Here is a 24,656-nt window from a genome sequence, read left to right on the forward strand (position 1 = left end):
GCCTCTGAGCATAGATATGGCTGCCATTGCCTGACACATCCATCCACAAGTTAAGGATTCTTTAAAAAATTTTTATTTGAAGATCTTAAGCTGTTGATGCATGGTCTGAAATGGCCTTCATAGTCTTTGGGTAAAGAGGATTTAGTGCTGCATTTTATTCTTAAGCATGGCTTGATGGAAACCATTAGTTATTCAACCAGTCTCATGTTTCCTTCTCTCAGTGCCGTGGTCACTGTTGAGAAACTTGTCACTGACTTAAGAAGAAGGTTTAAGGTTAGGTTTTGTTTGGGAAGAAAAATTCTTCCCGTAGAAATTGGTCCAATCTTTTGCCCAACAAGTTTGATAGCCTTAGGAGTATTCTAAGGTAGTCATTTCTTCTTTTTAACTTCACAGGCTTGTAAACAAGCAAAGTAGTCAGAGTATAGATGTAAATCTAGTTTTTCAGGCAAAACCATTTGGTGATTATTTATGCAAATGGCAAAACCATATTTTTTAAGTTTCATTATTGTTACAGTAGACCCTGCAAAACAAACCTATATAAACTCTAAATAATGGGAAAACCAGGACTCACTTACAAATCATTATGTAGCACCAAAATTACTGAAATGCTGGCAAATTTAATTTTAACAGAGGTGCTCATGTTTGGTAGCCATGATACTTGATTGTTGCTGTATAATATAGATTGCTTTTTTTAAATGGGAGTCTCCTAAAAGAAACTGAAGACCCTTTAGAAATTTTGAAAATGAAATCTCACATTTATTTGTTGCCAGGATGCTGATTGACAGATCCATATTGTGAGACCACACAATGCTTCTTAGCACGCCTTCTTGAAACAGCTAACTGTTGAAGAGGCAAAAATAAACTTTGTTCTTCCCTTTATAGTCTCTGAATGATCTTTCTCTTGGTAGTAGTCTCTCAGCTTCTTTGGCTCTGGGCTTTATGTTCATCTTAATAAAGCATTGTTACTTTGAATAAAGCAACAGTTTTATTCAAATCATATTCTTGGTCCCAGTAGTCTACATGAATGTATTACTCTGTTCCTGATCCTGTGCAGCAGTGTGTATTCGTAGCAAGAGATGCACTGTGCAGTGTCAGTGCACAGCCATGGATGGAACGTGGGCCTTTAGTGTGCTGGATTCTCCAGGACTCAAATGGTTGTGTAGAAGAGCAGCAGTACATTCAGTGATCATGAGATGCTGCTGGAGGGACCAGCTGTTTCCAGGTTTAAGCCAAGTTGGAGCTGGCTGCGCTGCAGTGGCGGCTAGGTGAACTTGGCAAGCAAGTTAAAACCTTTTCAGGTTTTAATTCCATTTACTAAATCTGTCACATTTCTGATACTGCCTTACAGATGAAATGACCTTAACTCATGGGACATAAATGAATTGCCAGTTGCTGCCATGCATTTACAAATTGCCTGTGAAAGCTGATGAACAACTTCCTACTCATCAGTGGATTTCGCAATATAAATATCTGAAGCTTTCTGTCATAATATTAATAGTTTTCTGTCATAGTATTAATAGAGTCAGAACATTATAGAGTATTAGTTCATTATTAGTACTTGCACTTCCACTATGTTTAGCACAGTGCCTTTGCTGTGCTGGAATGTTAGCGACCATATATAATCACAAATAACCTCAGTTTCTGAATCTCAACTCACTAAAAAATAAGTGTCTGAAAAATGACACTAAAGTGAGTCTTGCAAACCAAACTTCTGTTTGAATGTAAAACCAAAAAGACAGTTGGAAAGTAACCTTAGAAGTCAAAATTATAAAAATTAAACTCAAAATCTTAATGTGGGGTCATTTAAATATGAAATTAAATTCACATGACCAGAGAGGAAGAAAGAAGGTTTATTTCCCTGTCCATCTGGTGAATTAATGACTGGGAAGATCACAGCCTTACAAGTGTTCTTGCAAAACATCTCACTGGGGACCTGACTATAACCATGTGCATTGTGAAATGTTTGTTGGTCTTGTATCAGTGGTTGTTGTGATATTATGATGTAGACTTTGGGGTTTTGTATTGTATGAGAAAGTACTAGAAGGTGAGTTACAGTTTTTTTCTGTTAGTAAAAACTCATTTCCTCCATTTTCAGTTTTTGGTTGATAGAAAATGATGACTCTGTCCTTGTATGGATATGGTGCTAAAAGTTTCATGTGATTAGCACCATAATTGGGAAGAGAAAAAAAGAGATGGAGAGTGAAAAATACTGAGAGATGCTAGAAATTGATTACAAACAGGACAGGATGAAACCGATTGTTTTAAAACCATGCAGTAAACTGAAGAAGGAATAAATGGGTTTCATTTGCATTATTTGCATCATATGCTTTTCTTAGAACAATTTTCTAGCTGAATACTGACTATGGCAGTATTAATTATTTGATGTTTCATTCTCTTCAGATGAACTGAGGTCTTACCTAGATATTTCCTGAGAACCACTAAGTCCTTAAGTCATGGATTACCTTATGAACTTTCAAGTGTTACTTCAAACCAGGGCTTTATGAAAAAAATCAGCAAAATCAGACTAGAGGACTCTTAATAAAATATAACAAAATGTAAACAAAGTATCTTTCTGGCCTCTTCTGTTCTGTATTGTTGGGAGAGCCTTCAAAATAAATCCTGTAAAATGTAGGGGTTTTTCAAGGCCCTGGACAAAGATTGGTTCATGATTCATTAGGCATCACTATAAAGAAAGAGATCAGGGTCCACCCTCTCAGAGGTGACCTGCACTTCTCCATGGATAATGGTCTCTGTCTTCATCCACTGCTGCTGTGGAGCACCTGAGGCCACCATGTCCTGTCTGCCACATCCTGCCTTCTTTTGTGCAACAGTGGAGAAGTCTGGGACAGTCCTTGTAGCATATTTGCCCAAAACACTAAATTTGTCAACATCAGAAGGATTAGCAGCCAAGTTCCCTCTACTCTTGCCTCTTTTGGAAGGACATGAGGAAAGTTTTAGGACTGTTGTCAAAGGAATTTCTGCTCTTGTTAGCAGGAGAGAAAAAGCAATATGTCATATGGCAGCCAGAGATTTATGAAGAAAAGGTGTATATCTTTTTTTCTGTTGAAGAGTATTTACAATGTTTTAATACAGTCATGATGGTGAATTCTTTTCCCAGTCTGACACACAGTTTATCCTTTTATTTTTATGCTCCTGCCCACCATGTGTCTTTTCCTTTTTCAAAACAGACCATGAAAATGTATTTTTCTGATGAGAGGCAGAAGGCATGGCTATTTAACTGTGTTTTTATACATCTACAGATGCAGCAGCTTGAGAAGCAAGTTATAGATGCTGATCGTCAAGCAGAGAGAGCGTTTCAGCAGGTATAAATGGAAAAAATATCTCCACTAGCTGTGTGTATGTGGCACTTTAATAAGGTGAAATTTTAAAAATTGCTTGATTTTTAAGTACTTCTAAAAATGGAGAAGACAGTTTCTTTTAGTCTTTTGATTTGTCCTAACGGAGAGTTCTAACGCCTTTCTTTGCTCACTATTCAGTTCAATAAAGTCAAAGCTAACATCACAAATCAAAAGTAGATACATGGAATGAGCTTCTTCATTGATGTGTCATGAGTCTCTTTCCATATACGATGCATATGGAAACAAAAGGGAGAGGAAACAGTGACCGGTTTTAGAAGATCTGTAAGAAAATAAAATGAGGCTACCCAATACAGCCTCTAAATAGAACTGTTCTGTGCTGTTTGTTTCTCTTGTTCAAGTTACATCGTTTAAAAAAAGAGATCATTGCTAAATACTTAACCAAAGTTGCCTTTTGATTCCAAATGGCAGACTTAGCCAAAATGGTAGACATTTTGTGGACATACCTCTTGTATCACTGGAACATCCCTCATATCTTACTGTGAGACAGATAGAAACTGAAAATTATAAGACTAAAAATCTTCATGTACTAATTTGGAGTTAGAAAACATTCCTGACTATGAGCCAAGTATTTTTAAGCAATTTTTTAGAATGCTACTGATAATTTGCTGGGGTTTTTTACAGTGTGGAATTGTTTATTTATTAAAACATTGTTTACAGCTCCCTGTCGTTAAATTGCAGTCTTCCCATACTGGTGTTTCTAAAAGCTTGTGTGTTACAAAACTAGAAGCCTCTCACAGATATTAAAAAAATCTGTGTAAGATCTTCCAGTGTTTTGCCAGCCCTGTTGGTATTAAATGCATAGGGAGACATAATGAACTGTGGGGTTTCTTCTCAAATAGGCTCCAAAATTTTGCAGGGTTGTCTTGAATCTTAAGTGTGGAGGCAATTTTAAGTTTATTTTCTGAATAAATTATTATCTTTGACTTGGAGTGTTATGTTCCTTAAATTTTTATATTTGACTTTCCAAATAGGTGCAGATCATGGAAGAGAAATTAAAAGCAGCAAATGTTCAAACAAGTGAATCAGAAACCAGGCTGTATAAGAGATGTCAAGATCTGGAGATCCTGATACAAGATAAAAATGATTTAATACAAAAATTGGAGCAACAACTTGAAGAACAGGTTAGGAATAATGGTGTTACAAAAGAGAAACATCAATTCCCTTTTTAATTATACAAAGGGGAAATAAAAATTCAGATCAATAGAGGACAGAAAAGTTTAGCAATATTTCTGTTGTTTGATTAAAGAGGTTCCCTTTGGAAGTATATAATTTGAATAATGTTTATTCCTTTTCAAATTATGCTCTGGCTTCCATTGAAAGAACGACTGACAATGAAGAGGGGAAAGATGATATTCCTCTTCACTGTCCCCCCTGAAGAGCTTTCATTTTTACTAGAGGAAAGAGGAATAGCAGCCTCTGTGAAGACCCTATTCCTCATTTTTTTAAAAACCACCATGAGCCTGAATTACATCAAACAATCTTAGGATTTGTGTCTGAAGATACTACACAGGCAGATAATATTACTCAGTGAAAAATATGCTTATGTCAATTTTTTCCAGAAGCAAATAAGACTGCAAGAAGCAAAAATCATAGAAGAAAAAGCAGCTAAAATAAAAGAATGGGTGACAGTCAAGCTTCATGAGGTATAACTCTTGCTACAATACTTATACAGAAAATATAATGGTGTGACTGGATATCCCTTAGACCTTTTGGCTGTTAAAGGCCTGTGTGCAATAGTAAAAAAAATGCTTCCCAGTTTCACTGATCTTATAGTTATTTGCTGGAAAGAGGAGAATTGAAAACAACGGCAAAGAGGGCAGAGTGTCCAAGTCACCTGAATTCTGGTGTCTGATTTGGTCAGCCCAGTAAGATCTGGGTCCTTTTTCTGGAGAAAGGACCTAGGACTACTCCCTGGAATGTCAACTTCTCCACTAGTTGAGAGAGTTTAGCTGGCAAACTGAGCTTATTCAAGCAGATGCCTGAAGTGTGAATAATCCCCAGAAAGCCGACCAGGCCTGCTGGGGTCTGGCAGAAAAAAGGCCTTGATCATTTTTTATTTCACAATGCCCACACTACTCTTAGTCACAAATAGTTTCAGGGACACCAGCTCTAGTTTCAAGAGACCAGTTGTCTCCCTTTTTTCTCTGCTGTGGTAAGATAACCATGTCTTTGCCCTGTCTAAGGCTGCCAGCTTTGGGATGCAGCTGTGTTTTCTCCTCCCTGGGTGTAGAATTTAAAGTTGCCTGTAAAAGTTAAAATCTTACTCTCCTGGAATTAACTGGAAGTTATACTTGAGTTGAAAAACAATTAAGTTACTGTTTTTGAAGTAAGAAACTAGAAGGTTCTTACATAAAATATTTACTTTTCATCTGTGAAGGCTAAAATAAATTGTTTTTAAATAATTTAATAAAAATGCCATTAAATTTAGCTAAAATTATCGTGAAAAAGTTTGGACAAAATCAAGTATGACTCAAAGCATTTACTTACTCTTAATGGAAAATCTCAAGCTAGTTTCACAGATGTGACTGTGTCACTCAGCGGGAAGTGAAATTTCTGGCTTCCTTCTGTGTGACAAGGGATACACAGATTCAAATCTGTTTGCCTAATCTGGAGCAGGAGTTTGAACCAGCATCTTCTACCTCCCAGTGGTGGGCTACAGCAATGGATTGTTGGTTTTTTATTTCCTGTATAAAGACTTTTGCTTTGTATAAAGTTTGTTGGCACCTACTTTTTTTTTAAATTTTTGCTGTGGGATGGTAAGGAGGCATTAGGATCCCTCTGATTCCTCTACTCACTCTTGGTTTTGTGAAGTTGTAATTATAGCCTTCTGTTTTTATGAGAAATGCCAATGCAGTTTTCTTTTTCTCTTATTTATTGTGGATTTTTAAAACAGACCAGGGGTTTGCTTTGTTGGGGGAATGATTTTGGCAGAATAGAGCAAATAATCATTGCAGGGAATTCAGTTGTTCAGAATAAAGAGATGCCTAGACTGGTGTTTAGAGAAGTAGCAGAGAGGAGATTATTATTTGAATTATCTCTATCCTTAGATAAGCAGAAATTCAGAGAAAACATAAATGTAATGACTTTAAAATTTGTTTCACCGATGGATGAGATTACATTTATATGCTTTTAGTTAGAGGTGGAAAATCAGAACCTTCGCCTGATCAACCAAAAGCAAACCAAAGAGATGAAAACAGTACAATCTAAACTGCAAGGTAAATGTACAAATCTTCTGAAAACTTCTCTCTTTATGGCATATTTATTTCTATTCCCTATTAATGTGTGCATCTAAATGACTGAAAATGTTCTGTGAAATCACAAAGATTTCAGAGAGTATGAACTGACATCAGAGTGACTATACATGAAGGTGTTGTGAAGGAATCATTTGGTTTTATGCTGATAAGACACGCAGACGAGGCACAAGTGGTTTTTGTGGGGTGAAAGGCTACCACTGTTACTTAAGAAGTTCTGCAAGTAATAAGATTTTACTGGATTTAGGACAGATCTTTGCTTTCTCTTCTTCATAGCACAGGTGGTCATAAAACTGTTAAAGAATACATGAATGTCAGTCTGCATTTGCTTTTTCTAGCAAATGGTCAGCTGGGAATCAGAACTCAAATCAGATATTTTTAGTTACTACCTTTGACTACAGTGATCCAAAATCTTAATTCAGACCCAGTATCACCAGGTTCCTCTCCAAATGGGTAAATTTAAAAACCATAAAGTGTAAATAGAAAAAAAAGGAAGATGCCCTCCAAGGAGCATTATTTCACATTGATCAAAATTGAATTTTATTCACCACCACATTGCCTGTTCACCAGTTTTCTGAAGTATGTCTGAAAATTTCCATTGTCCTCTCCATACCTGGTTGATCTGACAATTTACATATGAAAATTTGTTAATTTGCTACCTAGTCCTCATTTCTTGATAATGTATCTTACATACACATGTAAATACACAGATATTTAAAAATGTGTATAGGGAAGTGTGTGTGAGTGTATACGCATAATATGCATAATATATGAAAATACAAAACTTTAAAAATTCATATACAATATAAAGTTTTTAAACAAAGATGCACTTTTCTGTTAATGAAGAAACTGGATTGTTTTGCTTCTTCGCTATCTTTTGATAAGTATCAATTCCATATGTTCCAGTCATTCTCTTCTGAGAGATCTCTTTAAAGGTTTTTTGAGACCATATCGTTTCCAACACACAGGTACTGATATGACTAAAAATATTAAGAAATTTATTACTATTTGCAGTGTCCATGCTGGTGACAGGCTATGAATTATGAACACATGATACTGTTTTAAGCAGTTTTACAGGTAGCATAAGGGCCTTTTGTTCCTGGATCCACCACATTTTTATGAACACGGATGGACAGACATTTTATGTTCAAGGCAGTTCATCAGTTTCTGCTTTCACTTTCTTTCCCTTTAAGTCCTCCTCCATATAGACCTTCTAAATCTGGTAACTTACTCTTCTGTATTTCCTGTGAAATTGTTAAAAGTTTTTTTTTCTTCCTATTCCTATATCAATTTTTAAGAACTAGGAACATTGCTCTGGGTTTCTCCTGATATGGAGAGATGTCAGGTAGGGTTTTTTTCCTAAAATACATTTTTATTATCTTTTTTTTCTAAATTTTAGTTACCTTTGAAAGAAAACTTTGCACTGCAGAGTAAAGACAAGAGTTGCATAGCTTGTTGTATCTCACTAACACAAGATTTCTGAATTACTATTCTTCAGAAGCTACTGGTAAGAAATCTGTTACTTCAACACAAAAACCTGGAGAGTGTCAGCGACTAAGCAGTTTGACTTTTGGATGCTTTTCAAATAGAGCAAGAAGTCCACAACCGTCGCCTAAGCATGAAGAAACAAGCAAGGTTTCACTTAAAGAGTCAGACTACCCTGAAGGCAAAAACATGCCAGGTACCTTGTAACCAACACTGCCATTTTATTCTGACACAAGTGGGAAACTAAAATCAACAACTCCATCAGTGCATTCAAACCAGCTCTTTTCAAATTGCATACCTCTTCACTGCTACTCTTCTATTACTACGAAGAAATCATCTTGTTGAGCACTACAGTCTCTGTAACAGCACTAATACATTATTTGGGAGCATGCAGAGGCTCCTGGGTGCTTTGGCTGCAAAGTAAAGATGTGGTTGTGACCTTTGTTGTTGCTCTGATCCTTCACTCAAATCCCTTGTACTGTTTATGACCTCAGTATTTTCTCCACAGTTAATCATGGTATCCAAAATGGCAAGCTGAGGTCTTTAGAAAATCAGAAACTGAAAGAGATCCTAGGGATATTTTTTGTACTTAAATTACAGCAAGTTCATTACTTGGTGGCTGTGTGCTATTCTCTTTTTACAGAGGAGGGAATCAAAGTAAGAGTGATTTTTTTCAAGGGAAAGGATAAGACATAGAACCTTAGGCTTGTGTAGATGGAAACTGATGATTTTGGGGACTTCATTACTTTAATGTGGCTGAACTTAAAATCTTTCTCTTATTCAGTCTACTTTAACTTCACGCAGGTATTTAACAAAGACTCGTCCAAGTTCTGTGTAGAAACACCCTAGTTCTTGCATCTGATTTAATTTGGGAACATGCAGACCTCACTAGCATGTTGCAAGCTATAGCTCTCTCTTGCAAAACCAGGTAAAAGTGAAGAGCAGAAACAAAGCTATTTTTAATACAGTGTCTTTCCTGAAGTACTTTCCATGAGACTCTCATTCACTCCTGTAAATGCTTAGACTCTCACTAAACAGTCATTATTGGGAATACAATAATAGCTTCCAGAATAAATTTCTGTGTATAAACACTGTAGTAATGCTCAGAGTACTTGATTTGTTAATGAAAATCCTTTCTGACAAGCTTTTATTAAACTTTAATTTTCCTTAAATTTAATAAAGCATCTAAATTTGTATGCCCTCTTTAGTATTTGCCTTTTTTTAGTTTTATTTGTTTGTTTGTTTTCACACATATATGGCTTACTTTAAAATATGGCTCCAGTCTGCTTATCTTTATACTTATTGCCATTTTTATTTCAGGTAGAACTTTGAGTAACATTTATTACAGTTTTTTTGGCAAATATAATTTGCATTCAGTCCCATTAAAAAGTTTATCATTTTTTCTTAATTTTTATTATTTACAATATTAAAAAAAATGTTCTCACACATTTCAAATTATTAACTACTTACTACTTGCAGGCATGATGACAAAACCATTTACCAGTCAAGTTTGCTAAAATAATTTTCTCATGTTCATTATGTCTCTCCTTTAGAGAAGGATGTCCTGGAAACTACCTTTGCTGGTCCTGTACATGAGACAAATAAAGGTCAGAAGTCATTGCAACAGAGTTCCTCTGAGCAGAACAAAAATGTGAGAGCAAGCTGCTCATCCAAAGACATAGACAGTGACATGTCAAAGAACTCATGCACTACTGGGAGTGACTGGAGCTCAGATGAGGATGGAGGAGACAATAAAAGACTGAAATCCAGGTGTGCATCAACTCTTTCAAGCCACACATCTGAAAAGAATGCAAGGTACAGTAGAGTGGAGAGTGAAATGTATTTGACAGCATCTGATGACAGTAGTTCTCTCTTTGAAGAAGAGGGTTTTGATGTTAAGAGGACTCAGCAAAAGAAGCTATACTCATGGCAGCAAGGGTCCCAAAGAAAAGGCCTGAGCAATCTGGGTGGAAAGTGCAACTCTGACTTCACAAGGAAAAAGAAAGACCAAGATAGTTCTTCAGATGAACTGAATAAGAAATTTCAATCACAGAGGCTTGATTACTCATCCTCATCCAGTGAGGCAAACACCCCAAGTCCAATCTTAACCCCTGCTCTGACACCCAAACACCCAATTCTAGCAACTTCTGCAGGTTCTCAGTGCACAACTCCATCCGATTTTCCCTCAAATTTGCCACATCCAAAGTTACGGACCCCTAATGTCTTCAGTCTAAATTCAGTGTTAGCAAAGAAACACCTAAGCCAGCCCCAGCTGAGTTCTGACAAAATGTTTGGTAGAAATAGAAATGCCATAAGCATGATCCGTCCATGGAGACCTCAGGAAACAGACATAGATCTGGTGGATGGAGAAGAGACCGATATTTTAGAGAAAATGGAGATTGGCTGTGATGAAGGAGTGTTTACCTATGACTGCACTGAAGCACAAGATGCTGAAGCCCAGGAACTTTGTGATACAATGAAAAAAGGTACTAGCAACAAACCTCCAACACCTCCATTGCATCGATTTCCTTCCTGGGTAAGTGCACTTGCAGATATTTTCCCTACTGACAAAACTAACTTTTGACTCTCTCCTATGATTTTTGTTTCCTCTATTTTGATTACTTTCTGTTCAATGACAATACAGGGCATTACCTTACTCATAACTACAAACTCAGAACCTAGTTTTATTTTCAGTGCAGTATTTCTGCCATTGAAAAACATGGTCTGGTCTCTATTTTATAGATAAACCCAGTTTTTTTTTCATGTCACATCTAAGTTAAGTAGGTCTTTTTGAGTGTATCCAAGGATGTAATGATTGTGACTGCATTTATTTATTCATCTAAACTCTTAACACAGCCCAAGAATGCTGGTGTCAATGCCCTTGCTGTAATCATTGTACCACTAACAGTCTAGACAATTAAGTCAAAAGCAGACAACTACAAATTACAGAAATAAATGATCATATTTCCAAGTAAAATTTTAAAGCTATCAGTCAGGATATTAAAATAGATATTAACATGTCTTACAAAAAATCCAGAATTAACTGTGTCAAGACTTAAATAAGCAACAGCCCATTTCTAGTTGATTCATCAGGATCTGAGGAAGAAGACAGCTCTTGGTCCAGCTCTGCATTTTCAGTGTCAGAAATGTTTTAATTAACAATTTATTTAATTTATTATTATTTATTTACTATAATTCAGGAATGAATAATACATTATGTAACAACTTCTCTGTATATATATATATTTTAGTGAGCTTTTTGCATTATACTTTTCTTATTGTAGCCTTTTAACACAAAATTCTAGTGGCATTTTTCTACTCCTAACACACAGTCTTCCATTAAAAAACATTCTTTCTATAGCTTCTTTGGCACCTGATAATAGTATTTTTAAGAATAAGTTACTTACATTGTATGAAAAACAGCAGAAAAGGCTATGGCTATGATGTGTACAGCCTACAAAAGAAGGATGCATTTTTCAGCTGCTATTGACATGTCATTTTATGAACCATTTCATCACATAGTTGCACTAACACAAAGAATAGGAGGCTAAACAGAACAAAAGTAATTGTTGTGTTTTAATTATTTACTATCAAATCCATTCTGCTTGTATAGGAAAGTAGAATTTATGCTGTCGCCAAATCTGGTTTAAGGATGTCTGAAGCCTTCAACATGGAATCTCTTAATAAAAGTAAGTTATTTAGTTCTTCATTGTCCTATCGACAAAAGTTCTAATCTTATGGTGATATGTGCAAGGACCCTTAAAATATTTTTAGAAAGATTTAGTTACCAGCTATTTAAAACCTAGAAGACATTTATCTTTCCATTGTCTTCTGATACCTTACATCTTGACTTTGTGCTGAATTTGTACTTGGTTCACTCCAGTTTACTTTGCATTTCACTACTTTGGAGATTCTATACCAGGTACCTATTCAAAAAGGGCTAGTGTTCATGACTGCAATTTTATTTGTTTTTAAAAGCATTGTAAATTTCAAAAAGCTAAAAATCTCACATCCAAATCAGTTCAGAAGTTAATTTGCTTTTTATAGCAGCTATACAACACAAAAAATGTGAAATTTGAATTGGTTAATTGGGGGTGAATTAGGAAGGCAATTTATAAAATATGTTTCTTTTTTAGGTGCTGTTTCACTAACTTCATGCTCCGTATCTGGATTATATACTTCTCTGATATATAAGAACATGACCACTCCTGTCTACACCACTTTGAAAGGGGTAACTGTATGACTGTTAAAAGAAAATTTTTAAATATCACTAGGGTTGGTTACATCCAGGAACTTGCTATTTTACATTTGATACTACCATAACAAGTATGTTTTAAGTTGATGTACAGAGATCAAAGACCCCCAGAAGTAATAGAAATGTCAAATAGCTGGGGAAAAAAAAAATGCTGCCTATAAAATGTTAGTGGCCTAGGTCAATTCTTCTTAGGTTCCTTGCTGATTTTTTCCCAAAGGCTTGTTAATTATTAAACAGAACCACATGGTGTTCAATGTCATAATTAAAAGTGTGTGTATGTGTAGAAATGTCTTTGTGTCAGTGCCAGAGCTGTTTCTAGTCACACAGCCAGCAGTCAGTAATCACAGCATTGTTTGTTTTCTGGCAGCCTTTTATGATTTGGAAAGACCCATGCCTTGAGCAATCTCAGGTTTCTGTTTTAAAGTATGGGTGTGGTTGAGTACACAGAGGGCAGAGGGAATTCAGTTTCATGTTAATATTTGTGTGCCAAAACTCACAACCCAGGCAAGAACAGCTTTGAGTATTATGAAGCCAGCAGAGCCCTGCCACAGTATGGAGGAAATGACTGATACTCTTTATGCATGTATCAAAGGGTGTTGTGTTAATTTCTGCAGAAAGCAACTCAAATAAGCAGCAGCCCATTTCTAGATGAGTCGTCAGGATCTGAGGAAGAAGACAGCTCTCGGTCCAGCTCTCGGACTTCTGAGTCTGATTCTCGAAGCAGAATTGGTCCAGGGAGTCCTCGGGCTATGAAACGAGGTAGGCAAAACTGTAAGAACAAGTAACTTCTGGGAGCTTTGGAGAACAAGGCAGTTTACGTGATTTTCTTGGGATTTGATTTCTTCCTTAAACAGTGTGGACATCTAAAATGTAGGCTCTCAAAGCCCAGATCCATTACTCAGTCAGGAGAAAGGACTGTTATAGATGGCTTTTTTTTAATTGCTGTTATTATAGGTATCTTTTTAAGGCATTAATCTTGTAGCTGGCTGTTTACACGGGGGGAAAGTGGCTTGTACATTTAAAGCAAGAAGCTCTGTATGCTCTGTCATGCCAAGGACTTCCTGTGACTTCTAACTATAGAAAAATAAAAATTACATAGAAAAAAAAATTGCCATGAGAAACCAAACACACATATATTCAAGTTTATAAAACAATTTCATTTGATCAGAAAGCAGGTGGAAAAGTTCCATCAATAAATTATTTGGTTCTGTTTACCTCATGCAATAAAAGACTTCTTTTATTTTTACGTTGATTGTCTTAAGGTCCCGTGCAAAGATTTAGTTAGAACACCTAAATCTGGTAATGTCCTGTGTTTTGTGGAAGACAAATCCCACACTTGTAGTTGACTGTGTTTTCCATCTGCAAAATGGAAATAATATGCTTCATAATATTGAAAGATACAGTCCTCCCTCATTAGGTGACACTATCAGTGTTACATCTCTGTGAGTATTTCTTCACTGTGTAAACCAAGGGAGAATAAGATCCCAGTGATGCCAAGTATTAAGATCCCTCATTACATATGGCTTTAGAAATGCTAAGTAAAATTATTTGGTAGTCTTAATTATACATGTAAAAATCACAGTTAACATTCCTTTTGTTCATGCTTCCTTGCCATAAAATAGTCCTTGTATTGTTTCATGTGTGGAAACCTTTCTTAACCACAAAACACATATGTACGTGTCTTTGTTGAGATCACATTCTTTAAAAATCTAGGCAGTCACACATTTCACCAAAAGCATGATTGGCTTGCTGCAATTTACTAAGAAAGATCCACCATGAGACTGAAAGTCTTGATGGCTTACCAAAGCAATAAATGAGAAATGCCTTTTTTAAGAACAAAATTGGCAAATGAGTTGGGAAATTATTGAAACAAACGAAAAAAGGCCTTTTAATTTCAGTTTTGGAGAGTATAACCTTGCAGAGTGGAACACTAGTCCTTAAAAAGAACACGTTTACATGCATGAAAATATTTCTATAATGAATGAGGGAAGAGTTTGAATTTTTATTACTGATTGACTAGAATTGAAAGTAGGGTGCATTTTTTACAGGATTAAAGCTAATGAACTCTAAACCCCCCATGAAATATGAAAATCTAACCTTTAGAAAACCTTGGTATACAAATTCTTACTAATTGTGAAACACAGTCACCTACAGCTTCAACACAAAGCAGATGTTGAGTGTGACTTCTTAGTATGCAAGCAGTTGCCTGAGAAATCCAGATGCTATAGTGAGTGAGAGAAAGTGCAGGGGGAAGGTTGCTTAGTTTAATTAAAGATCCTGGGTTTTTTTCTAAACAATGAGTATGATTCATGGAACTAACTCCCTCTTTAAAGAAGCTGTGGTAATGTAACAGAAAGTGATAATATACAGAAGACTTTTTTTGTTTGTCCATTTACAAGGGACTTTAACTGTTTAATTATGAATAAAATGATATTTAGCACCGTGCTAATAGTTCAGGGTGCTGATACTTTAAAAAATCCTTGGTTCCTGATGGATTTATGCTGATATTTATGTTTGCCTCCAGGTTCTATTCAGACATTCTTTTTGTATGGCTATTCTGATCTCAGTTGTTTCTAATGTAATAAAAAAAATATGTAAAGAACTCTCTTTTACCACAGGTGCATCTCTGTCCTCTGTGACCTCAGAAAGTGACTATGCTATTCCTCCAGATGCATATTCAGTAGATACAGACTATTCAGAGCCAGAGCAGAAACTTCTTAAGACCTCATCCTCATCTAGTGATAATGGAAAAAATGTGAGTACTGAAGTTCTGTGAAGAAATGCACCTGAGGTACTGTGTGTATATTTATGTTCAAAGGCTGCTACCAAACCTTTTCATTTAGTCTTGCTGGCTCACAGACTGCCTGATGAGTACAAACAGCAAAATACACCAACAGTGTTAGCCAAATAAGACTGTAATTAGTGAAGGAAAGGAGAAGATAATTCTAAGCTTTCCTATATAAAGAATGAAAAATAGGTCAACAACGCCAGAATACAATTCAAAGTATTTGAGATTTCCTTTCTTGGAACCAGGTCTGGCATCAGATTGCATATGAAATACTCAAAACAGTTTAAAATGATTATTTGAATAGTCAGGTAAATAGAAGGGTATTCCAAGAAGGAGCTGAAGTCATCGGTGGAAATCTGTGTGCAGTAATAAGTTTCTATCCTTTCCTCATACAGGGAAAACATCAGAGAAATCCTAGGTAGAGTAATATGTGAAGACAGGCCAAAGAAACCAAAGCATTATGAGGTATTGGTCATCCTCCAGGAGCTTTTTAATGGTTTGTGTTAGTAATTGGTGTCTTAACATACAAGTGGATTGACTACCTGCTGATGAAGATTATTTTAAGCTTTCTTCACAGAGCAAAACTGTGAACTCTGTTCTGCAGATGTACATACTAGAGGTTTGTCTGTGAGGAGCTCAGAATTAGTCTTCATATATGGTTTTCAGGTTAGGACCTGGACTAGGGAAAAAAGAATAAATTTATCTTTGATTCATCTTGTTCTTTGTTTAGTAAAAACAACTAGAAAGTAAAACCAGAAACCATAATATTCTTCATTCTTTTGAATAGTTTGGGGCATTTACTCTCCTTCATGTGCTATAACAGTAAGTAGGGATATTCATTAGTTATCCCATGTGCATGACATTTGTCTTAATTGATGCTTGTAAAAACATTATCCTTGGATTAAAAGTCTCATCAAATACTGTAATTATTATTTAGCATGCTTTTAAGTCAGTAACATATCTCTGTGTGTCTACTTAGGCATATTTCTGAGGGGCATAGGTATATATGTGTATCTAACCACTTTTTGTCTAACTTCTAAACAACCAGGAACCTTTGGAAAAATCTGGATATCTGTTAAAAATGGGTGGTAAAGTAAAGACCTGGAAACGACGGTGGTTTGTGCTTAAAGGAGGTGAATTGCTATATTACAAATCTCCAGTAAGTACATGTAACTTGCCTGTTGTTTTGTATTAGATTGTTTACTGATAATCTAAGGCTGCTAGAAGGAAAAAATTGCACTTCTGGTTTCTGAGCTGTTAGAGAGTGATTCCTTGCCATAAAAATCTCACTTCCTCAAGAGGTATATAAGGTACACAATGTCTAACTAGAAAGTATTTATCAAGATTAATGTTTAAATTAGTCCTATATTAATTTATTGCTATTCGTTGGTAGATTTAAAATACTCGTTCTCCATTCTTTCCATACAGAGTGATGTTATTCGAAAGCCTCAAGGTCAAATTGAGCTAAATGCATCCAGCCACATTGAAAGGGGTGATGGAAAACAAACAATTCAGGTGCCTGCTTTTCTCCTCTCTTGCTGTTTCAGCATTCCTTCCATCATCAAAGCCAACCTCTTGTTCCAGTCCCTGTGGCACTGGAAGTCCAAGTGTAGACTTGAAATTAAATAATCAGTGCCTTTTATTTGAAACCAAAGAATTGTTTCAGCGACAGAAAATATAAAGAAGCCTAACTTGCCACAAAGTTTAGATCATCACATATGGGATAGAAATAAAGAGAGCAGTTGTGGGGTCAGCCATTGGGGTAGAGATAATTCATTTTTCTGAAAGGAGAATTGAGTTTTCTCAACTTGCCATCCTGGAAATTTCCAGATAAAGATTTATAAAGTCTCTCTGTCTGATCATGGAATGTTTGATTACTAAAAAGTACTTTGGGGAAGATAAACTTCCTGAAGTTGTGAAGCTACATCGGGTGGTGTATGTTACAAATCCTACACTGTGGGGTCAAATATGTCGAGTTCTTGAAGCTCAAGACTCTTTGTTACTACACAGCTGACCACAGAGAAACGAACATACTACCTGACTGCAGATTCCCCCAACATCTTAGAGGAATGGATCAAAGTACTGCAGAATGTTCTTAAAATACAGGCTGCCAGCCCACTCTTCGTACAGTCTGAAATCAAGCCAACCATGAAAGGATTACTAACAAAGGTAAGAGAACACTTCTTCCCCCAGTCTGCTTTATTCCAACACTGTTTAGGCCAACACTGGCCTTACTGTGCTTTAGATGAGGATCTCATCTAATGCTGTAATTCTTATGCCCTTAATAGAGTTACGCAGTTTTAATTTTATTTCTAGTAATGTGGACAGGAATTTGAACTAAGACATGCATTCCCAATATCACCAAAGTTCAGAGATGGTGAAAATAGTCAGTATTTCTCTGTCTGTGATTATTACTGATGTTCTGTAATTACAGGTGAAACACGGATATTCCAAAAGGGTTTGGTGTACCCTAGTTGGAAAAATTCTGTATTATTTCCGAAATCAAGAAGACAAGGTAGGTCCCTTTCTTGTTTCTTCAGAAAATGTATACTTTAAACAATAACCTACAGCTTTATTAAGGTACAGTTTGCCTTGGTATTACACAGATTGTAAACTTGGAAGATTGTAATAGCCAGCAATCCAGATCACACCCATAGGTCTCCTTCTACGGGATGTGATACATACTATGGATGTTATCCATACCTGAAGGTGGACACTGGTTTGCCTGGAGTTCAGGTGTCCCTATCTGACAGGCATCAGAAAAGACCCAGCCATCATGTAGTTCTGGAAGCAGACCCTTTCTTATGTCTCTTGCAGTGGGCAGTGACTGCAAGTTTCAAGAATTTAAATGTTCTTTCTGTCCCAGTTGACTTCCAAATCCTGGTCTTTGGTATGTCACTGTACATCCATAGTGCTGCAAGAGCTAGGACACTTCCTAGACATGACTTTCGCTTGTCCCTTTGCTCCCAAGGCATTGTGTTTTGTATCAAGAAACATCTTTTTAATGAAGGCAGGTCAGAAACAGGATTTTGTACAGTCCACTGAGCCATTATTTTAAAAATCTGTAGAAATTCTCATATTTGTACTTCTCTTTTAAGAAGATAATCACACTGGAGCCAGTAATTCGTAGCTTTTGTAGAGAGCCAGTTATTCCCTTTGTCATCCTTTTATCACCATTTTAAACCTCAACAAAACTCCATTTCTACAGCTATATGAACAAGATAGCAGTAACCATCCATCAAAACATTTTATGTTAATTGCTCTTTAAAACAATGTAAAACAGGGCTTGGGAATCAACTTGTTAGAGTATTAAGCTCATCCTACAGAGACATTAAAATTAAATTAAAATTTCTCCTAGGGAAAAATCTCTATGTTTAACATATCTTAATTTATACCTTTATTACCACTGAAGACTTTGGCATTTTAGCACGCTCTTCAGTTAAGAATTTTGCTGGATTCTTGTGAATATTTCCCTCATCTGGAAGAAGTTTAGCTGCCCTTTTAAAATAAAATTGAAACTAATTTGCTAACTTGGAACAGAATGAGAATTCAGCTTTTGTAAGCAGAATATGTATGAAAAGTTTTCCAAAGCTACTTTATTTCTAATGTTCAGCAATATGCTAATTAAAATCATGTTTTCTGTAGCTGACTGTGTCTGTGCAGAAATAAATTACACGATCTGAAGTGGCTGATACAATAATGGAGACCATTTGATTGACCTTTCAGAATGGAATTCAAACTAAAAAGTCAGCCAATTGTGTTTTAGTTAAACTTGGTGAATAAATCAATCTTGACTACTTATATGTTAAATGACATCTTTTGATTCTCAGAATCTTACTCAAAAAGTTGAATGCTTCAGAAGCACTACAGAAAATACAAATCACCACATCATTTTTTAATCCTTACCAGTGGTGCTGTGGGAGAGAGTTTTGTGTAGAGTATCCAGTCAGCCTCTCTCAGTCCTGTCACCCAGTTGTGAAGAGGTTTCATGTTGTATTTATGTTTGTTGAGGCCTCCTGTTGATAAGAGCTATGAAATAATTACTTCTGTGAAAATTTCCTCTTGAATGGCTTTTTTAGATAAAATATTTCCTGATAAATGAATTAACCACATAAACATCTCAACACTGAAGCTCTTTGATCTCTCAGACTGGCAAAAGAAACTAACTAGAAGGTCTATCACACAAAAAAATTACCTTTCAAATTTAGAGTATGAACAAATCACATGCATCAACAATACATTCCTCTCCTCTAAAACAGCAAGATCCTAATTCAGGTTCTAGGCTTGACGCAGGAAATTTCTGCTTGGAACCAGGTTTGGGAACACTGAAGAATGACTTCTCTCACCCTAACATACATTTATTGCATTAGCTCTATAGAGGCAGACCTGAAAAAGAATTTTTGAAAACTTCATTTTCAGACTTTGGCACATATAATTCTCTATCATTTTGCTCTCTACAACATCTGGCTTATCTGACGTTCCTTGGCAGGACTGAAAATGAGTAAATTCAAATATGTAAGGATGGTAGTTCATGTTTTAATTTCTATTTGCAGAATAAGGAAAAGTGTATAATAATAAATAAAATAATATATAATACAAAATCGTGGGCACTGAAACAAACATTACCTCTCTCACCAATTTTTATATATACTTTTAGTTTCCTCTTGGTCAAATAAAGATTTTTGAGGCAAAGGTTGACGAAGTTGATAGATCCTGTGATTCTGATGAAGATTATGAAGCCAGTGGTCGCAGTTTATTATCAACCCATTACACTGTTGTTATCCACCCCAAAGACCAAGGACCCACTTACCTTCTTATAGGATCCAAACACGAGAAGGTAATAAATGGATATCTTTATTGAGTTTCAGTAGCACACCTATGAGTATGGTGCTGTGATATGAATATTTCTTATTAAGAAATATTCATATCACACTGTGTGTGTCACCTGGGTTGTATTTTGATATAATAAGGAGAAGGTTCTGCTTTATTAACATCAATCAGAGTTTGTCTGCAAATCAATGCTAGTGTAGGTAATCCTTGTTAAAACAGACAAAAATATGCAGGCTTGCCTACATAAGTAGATGGTGCAGAATATGGTATATGCTGGAATGAGAATTTTGTTTACAAACAGTAACTTGTAGACAGAGCTGTATCTTAGAGATTACAGGGTACTGGTATCCGTTTTCACTGACAAGACTAATATAGCACAGACTTGCCCTACTGTAGTAAAGGAGCAATGAGAGAGGTAGGGTTAAAAACATTTTTATTATTGTTGCGTCATTGTTCTGAAGTAATCTTGTAGACCACGTTTTGCTTTCTGGCCTTATCCCCAGGTTAGCAGGATTTGGCAGTGAAAAAAATTACTTATGTAAGCTTTTGGAAGAGGAAAGGAAGAATGCTCTGATAATTAGACATGATTTCTGAGGGTATAAACTTTTGAAGATCCTTGCTTAATATTTGTAACATAAAGACTATGAATATGTGTTTATTCAACCAAAGACAGACTCCTTTGGGCTTCAAAAGGAGTGCATGGATTTCAAGTTGAGAGCAAAATCCTGATGAAGCAGCTCCCTTCAACATGGAAAGAGTGAGCTGCTATTTTTTTCTGTTTTAGGACACATGGCTTTATCATCTGACAGTTGCAGCTGGAAGTACCAGTGTAAATGTTGGATCTGAGTTTGAACAACTTCTTTGCAAATTATTAAATGTGGAAGGTGATGCCAGTGAGTTTGTTTTCATTTACACATACTGATCTTCCAATGCTTATTTAGTAAATGTACTTATGAACTGAACTAATTGCAAAATGTGTGTATCTGTTTAGCTTCTCAAATTTGGAGACATCCTACCTTTTGCCATAGCAAAGAAGGAATTACCTCCCCTCTTACAACATTGCCATCAGAAGCCTTGCAAACTGAAGCGATTAAATTATTTAAGGTAAAACCATAGCAGAAGCCTTTTTTATTAACTGACTATTTTAACTCTTAGCTAAAGAATGGCTGATAGTTGGCTTACTAGAGATTTTCAACAGATATGAAAAAGAAAACAGAAGTTCATTTTTATCTTTAGTGGAGGTAAGTAATGGATAGCAGCAAAATGTGCCCATATTACCTCACCAAAGACTATAACTTCCAAATAAAAATTACCTTTAGTTGTGAGGGAGCAGTTTAGGCTTTCACTTTTGGTATTCCTACATATTTGATAAGTTATTGATAAAGTACAAGTTAGCAGAAAAATCCATGGCCATCAGGAGTGATAATAATTTTACCTTGAAGTTCATAGCTCCAAAGAATCTAACAGCATGGACAGATCTCTGCATTCAAAAAACTGTATCTGAACTATTATTTTTTCAATTAGATTCAGGAAAAAAATTGTAGGCAAAAGTTTTGTTTTAGATAGATTTAAATCATCTTGGAGATACTTTAAAAATCAGAAGAAAAAGAAAATAAATGTTAAGTTTGGCAAATCATGGATTATTTGAAACTGAGATAGCAGGGATTGTACTGCGCTTTTTAATAAAAAGAAAATATTTTCATATGAAGTAGCTATTCTTAAAAGACCAATTATTCAGTAATATAAATAAAGAAAATATTCCAGAGCAAAATTATTAGAAGTATTTGACAAGAGTTCTTTGAGTCCACTTCTAAAGATTCTCATAGATCTTTAAAAATAAACACACACACACATATATATATACACACACGTCCCAGTGTAGTAGAAATGCTTTATGATTAGGAGACATGTACTGGTCCATAACCACTGAGCCACAGCTAGGCTCTTGGGAAACTGTCTGCCTTACAGCTTTCCCAGTTGAAGGCCAGGTAGGTTGGTGCCTATGAGAGAGAATATGCTGCAATGCCATTAACCTGCTTCCAGGCTGTAAAGTCTATTTCAGAGACAAAATTGTTTTTTTCTGTTCCTTTGTACATTGTGAAATAAATTACAAGTTGGAAGGCGTGGAGGTTGGATAAATGAACTTCCTCCACAAAACTTACACAAGTCTAAAGAAAAAATGCCCTGAAGCATCAACTATCTGGAGAATTTTGATGTTATGGTTCAGATCTAGAGAGGAATTCAAGACAAGCACTGTATATTCAGTCATGGCCACTTTTAGGCAAACTTTCCAGCTTGTTTCTCTGGAATGTGTGAAGCACTTCAAAGAAATTCATCCATATTATTTTCTGCAATCCTGCAGCATGAAAATTTACAAGGAAATGTACTTCTTTGATACAAACAAATTTACATCTACTTGGAATTCACTTTTCAGACCTAATTCAAATCACAGACACTTGCCTAAAAGTAAATAGATAAGAGATTACTTTTATGACCTTTATTGAAACCTTGTATAAATCAGCTTAGAAGTCAGGTAGGGCATTTATTTAGAAATAGATAAAGTCATGTTTCAGTTAGCCTATTTATGATAAAAATAGACCAGAAATGGATTTGGCTTCCATCCAGTTCTTTTATTTTTGCTTACATCCCTTAAAAATTCAACTGTTGTATACAGTAAATGCAATGAGTGATACATGTGCTTTCTTCTAACACAGCATAACAAACGCTTAACATCTGGCTTTCCTGAGACAGTACTGAGTATAGGAAAGGTCACACTTAACCTACAGTAAAAATACCATGGAAAGCCAAGATGTAAATCAGTGGCTCTGAGGTAGGGATTTTTTATCTGTGTATATGTTGCCGTGTTGCGCTCACTACTTGCAGAAGCATTTTATATTGTTTGGCACTGAGAGCTGTAGACATTGAATTTCCAAGTCCTGTAGAGGGGTGAGCTGTGTTCAGCATGTCCTTAAACTTGCCTACCATCACAATTGTTCCCAACTCCTGTTACAGTTCACTCCATTAAAAAAAAGCATGGGTTGTAAGAGGTATTTTGTCTCAAGTCTCTCTGTATAGATTTTCATCCATTCTGGCCCCTTTTCACCCAATTTTGAAGAACCAGCAGGGTTCTACCGGTAAACTTACTAATTGTGATTTCAGTTAAAGTACACTTTTGATACACAGAACATCTTAAAGATTTGTTGAAGCTCTCTTGTATGTAAACTCACTTGTTTATTATTTTATATCTAGACCTGCCAGTTGTTTATAAATGCTGCAGTTGACTCTCCTGCCATTGATTACCATGTATCTTTGGCCCAAAGTGCTTTGCAGATCTGCCTCACACATCCTGAACTTCAAAATGAGATCTGTTGCCAACTTATTAAACAGACCAGACGTCGACACCCACAAAACCAGGCAGGACCAATACAGGTAACCCAGTATTTATTTTAATGATACTGATTTTGGCAGCAATGAAGGAACTACACAGCGTGTTTCAGGTGGTAAAGAGGCTCTGCTTTTCTGCAGCATCTGCTGAGTTAAGATCTAATTCACTGCTGCCGTGTTTTCCTGAAACAGAGCTGATGCTATCCTCTAACAAAGTATGTGTATGTGGTGGTAGAGTATATCTCTGCCCATGCTGTTTGTAAAGGGTGGACATAAAATGGGATGTCTTCAAGTCAAGCGCTAAGTAAGAATGTATGAAACATAATACTTTTTACTGCTTCTTTCCTAAGAGAGGTGCTGCTTCAGGAAGCTTGGTGGTCTAAGTCACATGGCAAATGACTCAGTAGCATGAGTATGAAGCTGTGGTGCCATGTTGTGGAATCTCAGCTAAGGCTCAGGGCTTCTGATAAATGTCCCCTCATGTGTCATGCTGTTCAGCATTCACCCTACAAGCTACATTATTAATACATACTTGAAATTCTTCCCTTTGTCCACTGCCAGCTACTCACTGCTATCCAGATAGGAAATGAACTGGAATTGAAAGGAAAGCCAGTACTTCAAGCTTGCATAGAATTAACAGAACTGAAACATTACACTTGTGATAGAGCAATGCCTACAGAACTAGGAGATGGATCAGAACATGAGACAGGAAGTTACCATATCAGGGCTCCTGTAATAGACATGTTTTTCTCTTGCCACAGAAAGTAGAACATGACCAGGAGCCATACCTATGGCCTAGAAACAGCCTGTATCTGCGGGAAGGCTGATGTGTGGACAGGCAGTGGAACAGGTTGCCCAAAGAAGCCATGGGTGCCCCATCCCTGGAAGTGTTCAAGGCCAGGTTGAACTGAGCTTGGAGCAACCTGGTCAAGCGGAAGGCACCCCTGTCCATGCAGGGGGTTAGAGCTAGATAATCTTTAAGGTTCCTTCCATTCTGTGATTTGATGTGTGCATTGCTAAAACATTCACAAAGCTTTTATAACAGGCATGGTAAATTAATGTCAGTTAGCACACACACTGAAGCTACCTGCGGCTGATGGAAGTTAAACTTACTATAATCCTTCTTTGGTACTCTTCTTACCACTGGTAAGGCCTTCCCTCCGATGTAGATAAATAAATTGTTGTTGTCCTAATCCCTGGAATGACTTCTAAGAGTTAATACATGCAGTAAAATGTTTTCAGCCTTACACCAAGTTTTTTAAGTCCTAAATTCCTGCTTTAGT

General features: G+C 36.2%; 1 protein-coding gene across 5 annotated transcripts in view; it reads left to right on the forward strand.

Moving 5' to 3' along the window:
• The window catches only part of PLEKHH2 (pleckstrin homology, MyTH4 and FERM domain containing H2), a 55,880-nt gene that overhangs the window by 15,742 nt on the left and 15,482 nt on the right, over nt 1–24,656 (forward strand). For 3 of the 5 annotated variants that reach the window (XM_005523381.3, XM_014252944.2, XM_014252947.2), the window contains exons 3-20: nt 3,261–3,323; nt 4,352–4,501; nt 4,940–5,023; nt 6,514–6,595; nt 8,130–8,312; nt 9,670–10,652; nt 11,730–11,805; nt 12,253–12,347; nt 12,986–13,130; nt 14,990–15,126; nt 16,208–16,318; nt 16,588–16,674; nt 17,170–17,328; nt 17,594–17,674; nt 19,817–19,996; nt 20,774–20,882; nt 20,981–21,093; nt 23,239–23,418. In XM_005523381.3, the coding sequence (XP_005523438.2) occupies nt 3,261–3,323; nt 4,352–4,501; nt 4,940–5,023; nt 6,514–6,595; nt 8,130–8,312; nt 9,670–10,652; nt 11,730–11,805; nt 12,253–12,347; nt 12,986–13,130; nt 14,990–15,126; nt 16,208–16,318; nt 16,588–16,674; nt 17,170–17,328; nt 17,594–17,674; nt 19,817–19,996; nt 20,774–20,882; nt 20,981–21,093; nt 23,239–23,418 (3,018 nt within the window). The remainder of the gene's footprint in view (nt 1–3,260; nt 3,324–4,351; nt 4,502–4,939; nt 5,024–6,513; nt 6,596–8,129; nt 8,313–9,669; nt 10,653–11,729; nt 11,806–12,252; nt 12,348–12,985; nt 13,131–14,989; nt 15,127–16,207; nt 16,319–16,587; nt 16,675–17,169; nt 17,329–17,593; nt 17,675–19,816; nt 19,997–20,773; nt 20,883–20,980; nt 21,094–23,238; nt 23,419–24,656) is intronic. The other 2 variants (XM_014252945.2, XM_014252946.2) reach the window with 2 other exon arrangements.

The sequence above is a fragment of the Pseudopodoces humilis genome, chromosome 3, assembly GCF_049639895.1.
Source record: "Pseudopodoces humilis isolate 2021_Gansu_Grassland_sample_001 chromosome 3, ASM4963989v1, whole genome shotgun sequence".
Classification (NCBI taxonomy): Eukaryota; Metazoa; Chordata; class Aves; order Passeriformes; family Paridae; genus Pseudopodoces; species Pseudopodoces humilis.